Source organism: Cephus cinctus, unplaced genomic scaffold (genome assembly GCF_000341935.2).
Source record: "Cephus cinctus unplaced genomic scaffold, Ccin1 Ccin1_scaffold0070, whole genome shotgun sequence".
Taxonomy (NCBI): domain Eukaryota; kingdom Metazoa; phylum Arthropoda; class Insecta; order Hymenoptera; family Cephidae; genus Cephus; species Cephus cinctus.
In genome coordinates, this window is record NW_014332813.1 from 11,319 (window position 1) to 20,835 (window position 9,517).

At 35.8% G+C, this 9,517-nt stretch overlaps 1 protein-coding gene across 1 annotated transcript; it reads left to right on the forward strand.

The window, feature by feature from the left end:
- Window positions 1–3,248: 3,248 nt before the first annotated feature.
- On the forward strand, window positions 3,249–8,340 carry LOC112494634. The gene is made up of 4 exons (XM_025086978.1): window positions 3,249–3,489; window positions 5,175–5,369; window positions 7,369–7,396; window positions 7,524–8,340. Exons 1-4 carry the CDS (start codon window positions 3,249–3,251, stop codon window positions 7,696–7,698), a joined length of 639 nt encoding a protein of 212 aa, XP_024942746.1. The 3' UTR covers window positions 7,699–8,340.
- Window positions 8,341–9,517: the final 1,177 nt, after the last annotated feature.

Here is a 9,517-nt window from a genome sequence, read left to right on the forward strand (position 1 = left end):
ACAAAAGAGTTAGAGTTCTATTTAATTATGTGCAACAAAATAATGGTACGGTGCTACTCCCTAACGAGCCAACGCATTTGCCACACAATGAAATGACGCCAACAACAATCGACGTAGCTATAAACAAAAATTTTAGTAATACATTTAATATAGAAGTACTTCAAGAATTAACCTCCGATGCCAATCCTGTTACCATGTGCTTATCATCCCAACGTAATGTCCAAAAGAAGAGACTACACTACGACTATGGTAAAACGGATTGGAATAGTTTCGCAAACTTAATAAACAATAAAATTGAAATTAACTCTAACTAATGAGTGGTTTAACCTTACTATGTCTCCGAAAGGAAATTACAAAAGAAATTATGAAACTGTCATCAAGCAAAGCTCCAGGAATTTATAAAATACTAAACATCGTACTTAAAAACCTGAGTCGTAAAGCCATTGTCCAACTCGTATATATCGCAAATGCATGTTTCAAACTCTCGTATTTCCCATCGCATTGGAAAACAAAGAGCGTCATACCGATGCTAAAACCGGGAAAAATCAAAAGCGAACCAAAGAGTTTGTAATATATTGTATTTGCTTATAAGACATTTATTTCTGATGGTTAACAATTTACTAATTTTGGCATATATATAAAATAGTAAAATAAATGAACGATCAGAATTTGCAAGATAAATTATAATTATAGTCTTTAATAGCACATGCCTCAATAGACCGGTTCATCACATACATACATGCATTCACACTAAAACATCCATATTCACACTATTAATTATTTAATTATAGTTTTCTTTTATGAATTATTTTAATAATAAATAATTTTAATTTTATTTATGAATCTACCATTTGATAAAATAGATATACTCTTATCTTATTACGTACTTAGGGCGGCAAGACACTTTATAATCAAAATGGAACATGTTATGAGAAACTAATAATAAAAATATGAATAAATATAATTATGTAATAAATACGTCTTGTAGATTTCAGCGGGTGGATGATGTATCTCCCTTGTCTTAGTCGTCTCAGTATTCTTTAATTTGTTTCTTTGATTCCAGTATGATTATAGGATCCAAATGTTGCGATATATTTCCAATTATTGTAGGATTCTAAACTTTAGGTGCCTTGCCATATCAGTGTGGTAGATGAAAGAAACACTAATAGACAAGCCTAGATTGCTCATCCTAAGCTTATAGAATCGAATGTCTCGATGTGTGTATGCATGTGGATGGATGAATATGAGTGAGATGTACGAGCCAGTAATGGACACGACGCTGTAAAGATCGGACGAAATAAAAACGGAAATCTCAAAGATACGAGAACAGTGATTTCGCGCCTTACCTATATATACCCATGTAAAAATCCTACATTATTAATGGATCCTTTTTATCTTACGATATGATTTCAATTAGGAGTGGATCCTTTTTTATAGTAGATCATTTCCAAAAATATTTATTCTGCTTCAGATTTAATCCAATGGCCAATACTTTTTGTCTTGCACGATGTTATACTTTCAACGGTAGACTCCCTAAGTGAAGGGACTCCAGTGAAGATACTCCAGCAACCATCAATTCGCCAAATACGACTAATACAGGGGAGGGGGAAATTCAACCAGTGATACCGCTCGCCAATTCCTTATACTAATTACAATTTAACTCGCGGGGAACTCCCTGGGTAAACGCACGTTACAAGTTACAGACCTATTAGCTTACTTCCAATTATGGTTAAAATTATAAAAAAAATTATTCATAAAAGACTCAATAAATTTGAAAAAGATAATAAGATCATAATAGACAATCAATTTGAGTTCAGAGAGGGGCACTATACCGTTCAGCAGGGAACTAGAATAGTAAACCACTGTGACGAATTACCGACAGGTCATACCTGTTTCATGGTAATGAATCTAGGCAATAGATCGCACCAATATCGTTTCTCCCCCCCCCCTCCGTTCGCTGCGATTCCATCTTCATCGGAAGAAATCCTGGCTCGTCCCTTTTGACTAACAACCGTCTAAGGTGACACGTGTGTCAGTTCGACGAGCCAGGTATTCATCCAATCACACTTAGTTCAAATATCGTATATTAACATTTAATACAATCCTCGTGTATTAACTTATTACCAGGCAACAGGGCCCGGGAATTTGACGTTGCAACACAAAATAATTTACTAAAATATTGAAAAAACAAACAAGAGGAGAAACACGTAGGCAGTGAACACGTGTCTAAATCGACGACGCTCAAGCGCAAACCCGTATTTCTGAATAACCATTGACGAACGCCACGAGGGATCTGGGAAAGAAAGGAAATCGAATTAAGATAAGAATTTATATAATATTTATTAGATGGCCAATTTTTTGATTTGTTAATATATGTGCAATATGTAAAAAGAGTGAAGGAGAAGGAATGTGAATGGATGAGCTTTGTCGTTTTGTCGTACGTCGATCATTGCAAGATAATTCATGTGGAATGATGTATGGACTGATGTTCAAAAGTTTTTTGTTTTAAATACGATTTCGGCTTTCTCAACAAAATAAATTTTTTGTTTGTTCCGAACACTTTAAAAAGAATTCGTTACACCACATATGTATTAACTTCAACAAAAAGAATACCACGGTTATGATTCTTCTGGATATTGAAAAAGCTTTCGATAGAGTATGTATTGATGGCCTTATCTTTAAAATGATTCAGTACAAATATCCCACAACGTTCATAAAACTAATAAATGACTAACTAAAACGCTGACACCTAATAGTTACAGTGAATCAAACCCAAACTACAAAAAGAAAGATCAGAGCGGGAATTCCTCAAGAGTCAGTACTAGGACCAGAATTATTCAATATATATCTAAATGACATACCACAATTTCCAAAAACCACCACAGTCCTTTTCGCAGATGATACGGCCATTTATGCCCATTCGTTTAGTGCAATAGTTGCATATCTATATTCTCGAAAAGTTCTACACAAAATGGAAAATATTACTAAATGTAACGAAAACAGAAGTCATTTTATTGGCCAAAAAAATCCAAAATGTAAAAATTCTGCAACCCATTACAGTATATGAGCACAAAATAAGGCCAACATACTCCGTCAAATATCTGGGCGTCCACCTGGATCCTAAGCGAACTTTCAAGAATCATATAAAGCAAGTCTTGAGTAAAGCGTATATGGTAAATAGAAAACTCTATCCAATAATGGTAAAAAACTCACCACTCTCTAAGAAAAACAAATTGTTAATCTACAAAATGATACTAAGACCGATAATAATGTATGCTCATCCAGTATGGTGTAGCGCAGCACCAACTAATATTAAGCCTTTACAAATATTTCAAAATAAGTGCCTTAGATTAATACTATCAAAAGATAGATACGCTAGGATAAGTGATATGCATGATGAGACTGCATTACCAAAGATACTTGAGTATGCCAAAGAATTAGGAGAAAGATTTTATCGAGAACAATTAAACAACAATGAGCTCACTACAGGTATTACCGCAATAAGGGAACACAGTATCCCGCCGGACTTTAAACACAAATTACCATATCAAGCGCTACCAATATTCAGGGAACTAAACTAAATGTACAAAACTACTAAGATACAAAAATTAAACTTTTTGTATAATCAAAGAAGATATAGGTTTTTTCTTATCTAACAATTTTTCCTATCCATAAGACACTTACTAAAATTAGACAAAATGGACAAATGTTGTGGAACCACATTATACCTAGAGAATACTCATGAATGTACACAAATGATCCGAGCACTAGGTTAAGCTTATTAAGTTAAGCAGGGACTAGACTTAAGTAAATTGTTACATAAGTGCGTTTATATATTGATATATTTTTCCATATGTATATGTACATTACGTTATTTGAAAACGCTACCAATATTCAGGGATCTAAACTAAACATAAAAAACTCCAAAGATAAAAAAAAATTGAACTTTTTGTACAATCAAAGAAAATATAAGTTTTTTGTCTAAGTATTTTCCCTATTCATAAGAAATATACTAAAAATTAAACAAAATAGATAAATGCTGTAGAACCATATGTATTATACCTGGAGAACACTCATGAATGTACACTGAATGACGCAATGGCGTCCCAGAGAGAAGTTACGGGAACAGTGGCGAAGCGAGAGTGGGGACGCTTAAAGCCTGCCGATTGGCCACGACAGTGCTACCGTTCGGCCGAGAAGTCGCCTGAGGAACCTCGACCCGCCAGGCCTAACGTTTCAAGGGCCCACAGGACTGTCATTCGTCTCCACTCGGCCGAGTTCGCTGTTGCGCGTCGGAGCTCGGGAGAGCTCAGCAACCTCCGTCACCGTTCGTTTCGTTCCGGTGCAATTTCTACCTCACATGGGACCGTTCGCGTGTGGCCGCTTGGAAAGGACGTTTTCCTAACTGGTGCCATCTATATATAAAAGAGAGAAAGGGACCGCTCGCCCACGATCACGGATCGATAATTATTTTCGTGTGAAGCTTTGTAGTGAACGTACGTACGATCCCGAGAGAGAGAGAGAGAGAGAGAGAGAACGACTGCTTGCTACCGTTTGCTGCCGTGTCCATCTTTTTTACTTCCTTCATTGAGCTTTACCACTTCGCTGTCTTTTCTTTTGGTAAGATCTTTCGCTATCTTCATATTTTCTATATTTTCTTATTGAAGATTATAGACTTGTATACGGTAGCTATTTTCCGTTTCGTTATCGGGCGAATGTCTTTCCGCCTACTATAGCATAAAGGAGAATAGTGTCGTTATAAGTTTGTAATATTGATTTTCTGATTTTGCGCTTTTCTTGTGTGATTTGTGACTTATATTCTGTCTCCGATTAACGAATTTTCTGGAATCTTCGCTCTAGTGTACGCGGCGGAATCTACCTGCCAGAGCGTTTGACCTCGGGGCTTTGTGGTTCGACAGCCAGATTCTCTCGCGGCCTATTTATATTTTTACGATTATTATAAGATATCATCTACCGTAAAATTACTAAATTTTGGAGACTGTGTAGCGCGACAATTATATTTGCGCGCCGAATTTATTCCAGATGCCAGTACATTCGTGTCCTCCCACTTAGTGTAAATTTTAGTAGCTTCGCGAAGGGAAAAGTCTTGCTCTTCCCATTTGCCTGTAGGCAGTGAATACGGAAGCAGCAGGTATTTATAGTAAAGAATATAGAAATCGCTTATAAGGACGTTATTCTATTAGATTTGTTTTTCCATCACTCTCTTAGGTATTTGGGCCATTGTCCCGTGGTCAACGTAGGAGTATTTTATTCGGCTTGGATTTTATTAGAAACAAATCGCATTCTGGAAAGACACGAGGTGCTGTATATTGGAAACTTCCTGGCTACGGCTGGCTTATCACGATCACGTAAATATAAGAATTGTCACCACGAGTCTCTATGTTAATATACTTTTAAATATAGTGTGCGTGCGTTAGCGAAATTTAGTAATTTGTTTTAAACGGCATTTATCTATATTAGATTCCTTTTATTATATATCCGCATATCATCGATTATACGTTATCGCTCGAATTGTTCAAAGCTCTTATTTTGGTAGTGTTTTCTCTGTTATTGTGTTTTACCATTAATGTTTAATAGAAAAATAGTGTTATATTACAACTGTAATTTACCTTGAAATTCCCGAATCATAATTTCCGTAAAATTTCGTGGTGAACTCATGCTCTAAGTACCTAGACACTTTACCGTTTTCTTCTATTTTCTTCGAACTGTTTTCATTTGATTTGAATTCGTTATGGTTCGCTAAGACTTTTCTGGTTTTTTTTTGAAGTGCGATTCCTACCTGTCACGTCTTTTTGTAGTTTAGTGTATGCGATATCTTCCGTTTTTATTTTGTGAATCTTTTATTATGTGTCGTATTTTATTATCGTTGCCGAACATTATTTTATTTTCCCTTATATTATCTGTAGATCATTTGGGAATATTTCGTATTGCGAACGTCCCTCTCACGTGTCTCAGGTGACCTTTCTTGTTGACGTTCCTTGACGCTCTGTCTTCTGCCGGCCGTCGAGATTATTATACTACGCGTGTTCCGAGAATGTCGTACCACTGCAACGATAATTAAATACTCGTTATAATTTTATTTTATAAATTGTGATATGTTATGTGCCATTCCTTGTTCAAATTTACTTTGGACTTTCTATTTATTGTGCTAAATTTTCTGAATTCACGTCGTGTGCTTTGTATAAATTTCGATATTGAACTTATGTTGAAGAACCCGCGCCTATATTATTGTTTCATCGGGTTCATGCTAATTTATAATTTTGTTCGACTGACTCTTTCTTATTAACATGTTGAACGCCACGTCAGCCATCGGTGGCTGACACTAGAATTTCCGTTTAGGCCGCGTCAACCACCGGTGGCTGACATCGTGTAACATGATATAGAATTATAAAATTTACACTGTTTTATGGAATTACAAAAAATTTATTTAAAATTCACTTAATTTTGACTCATTACAGGATTAATGGATTTCATTAAAACACGGTAAACATAAAAACGGTTCTCCTTTACAAGTATTACAAAATGTGACAACTCGCTTAGTCTTTTTGCTGGCCATTACTCTACCATCTTTTGTTACATTTTTATCATAATATAATTTACAATATTTTCGTACTTCAGAGACTTTTCCCGATTTTCTTTGAAGTTAGTGTTCTTCTACTACGATAAGAAACATTGGCCATACAATGTCAGCGCTTCTAAGCGGCGCGCGTGGCCTGACGGGGACTTGCTTAACACTAAACCTACCGACATATTATATATACCTATTTCTACCGATGGCGGTCAAATGACCGCTTTTGAAATAAACATTATAGTCTTTTCCAGTTGATTGTAATTAATACAGAATTTAGCATAGTCGTGCAGTAATTTCAAGAAAAATAAAAACCTGGAATTTAACAATTTTGATTAAAGTCTCAAAAGCGGTCATTTGACCGCTCTGGTAGGTTTAGTGTTAAAAATCAGCGTGGCGCTCAACGTGTTAAAGGTATCGATCGCGATTATAACTTCGCGGGTGCGAGAATTCTAACCGGGTATTCGTTCAGCTTCCGTTCCTCTGCCGTACCTTGCGTTTCAACTTTTGTTAGTATTGTGATTTTGTCAGTTTATTTTCACCGATGTCCACCGATACACATATCCTAAAATAAGCATTATGAGCTTTAGAATCAATTGCTTTGAGTGTTAACTGAAAAAATAGGTATCAAAACATAAAAGCTCAGTTTCTACAAATTTTGTACCTCCTTCTTCAGGGTTAGTATTATGAACGATTTCTTCTTCTGTTGGAGTTTCTGTTTCGTTTAATTCCGTAACAGTAGGAGCTGACTGACTTGTGCGGGAATCTTTCTTTTGCAGAGCTCCATTCATTAACGCTGTTGCAAAGGTAATATCTAAAAGCATATGATCTTACGTTAGAATAGAAGAGGTTTTCTAACCAAAATAAGGTTTAAAGTAAGCATCTTTTGTATATTGTATACAATAATATCATGTACCATTTTTCGCACGCAAAGCATCTTGTGGAGGAACATTAAATTCGAGCAATATATCCCTCTCGGAATCATAAAGGGTTATTGTTTCACTTTCCATCATAAATTCCAATTGAAAATGGCGCCCAAAAATATCAAACGACCACAAAGACTCACCTATTTGATGTGGGCGAAGCGATCGCATCGCGGTCGCCAATGATGACGTCATCGATGACGTTTCAGGGACTGCTCATAACGACCGCGGCCTTAAGTGGAACGAGACAGAGGATGTTGCGATCATTGCGAGCGTAAAGTGGAACGCACCCTTTGTAGTATAATTACTACAATGTAACTTGAAGATAGCCAAGAGAAAAACTCAGACATTTGAAAATCTAAAAAACAAAACACAAAAGCACTCTGCAATTTGCCCTACAGGATATGCCTCGAGATCTTTTTTTGGCACTACAAAGAATCGACGCCAATGTTGAACAGCTGACCTGTGTACGATACTATAAACGAGCTATTATCAATGAGGAAATTATACAGACAGCTCATTATTGTAAAGTACTTAAAATGGTCTAGCAATTTTGTAATTCTGATTGACAGAGAAATATTTGAGATCCTTATATTCATTGTTCTACAAGTAAAAGGTGATCTGAAGTGCTATGCTATTGGAAATTATTACGAACAAAATAATGTGTCTTTGGTAAAAGAGCGCCGTTTAGATCATATGATTTACATTAAACAAAAAATTTATAAATTAGCTGCTGTGGAAGTACCGGCAATTTGAGAGAAAATTACTTTTGTTGAGATGCGTCAAATAGAAATGTCTGTCGCATGCATACACCCGAATCATTTTGAATTGCCGACGTAACAGATGCAGGAATATTTGTATTCGTCCGCCTTCGGATTTATTGAAAATATGATTCAGCTTGAAAATATATATCTATACTGTGAACATTGTTATTATTTGTTTTGTAATCCTTTCTAATTGTATCAAGTATAAATAATTGCGTCAAATATATATGTAGGCTACAATTTAAAAAGACGAGTATATGCCCGCGTAGAAATTTTAATACGGCCCCGATCAGGGCGTGATCAGGTTCCCTGACTGCCTCAATAGGGCACTTTTAGGGCAGTCTGATCACGCCCTGACTCGAATTGTAACGTTGTGTCACATATGGCCCTGATCAGGATGCCTGACCGGGCCATGTTAAGGTTGCCCTAATTATTTTATAAATATATTTTTTTTTGTTACGTGAAGGTTAGTACATTGCAAAGCCGTGAATATATTTTAATGTCTTTTTGTTTATTGATTGGGATTTTACATCTTATCGTTACATATATAGAAACACTTAAAAGTAATAATAATAATTCGCGCTTATATGTGAGTGTATGTTTTATAATATTATTTCTTCTTTGGTATCAATATACAGGGTAACCACGAATCGTGATCAGTAGAGATTACTTTATTATTAGCAGTCCGATCGAAAATGTTTTTATCAGCTTTTGCATGGTTTTAAGAGAGCTTTAACGTGATAGTGAAAAATTACTGGTCAACTATTTTTTTAATGTTTTTTCAAGGTTACCTTGAATTTTTTGCAACGGGAAACTATAATTTTTTTACGCCTGTCTGTTAGAGGATTTCAAGACGAATTCGGCACATGCAAGGACATGACATATTTTTCATCCGGTTCGAAAGAAAATTAAAAAACTTTGTATTACAAGAAGAATCACAGCTACGCCGTTATACGCATCCATTCTGTCGTCTTCAGTCGCCATCAGTGTAGAGGAGAGGCCATAAAGAATGCAAAACAATCTTTTGTTCACCGTCTACGCGAGTGCATTGCAGTTCGTGGACACCATTTTGAACATCGCTACAATTAAGATTGGTAAATTTTGACTTGTCAACAACATTATTTTTTAACATTTCTCTGGAAGATATTGGTGTTTTTCGAATTCGGCGCTCTAGTTCATCCCACACATTTTCAATGTGGTTAAGGTAAGGTGATTGAGGTGGTGGTTGCAAAACTTTTGGG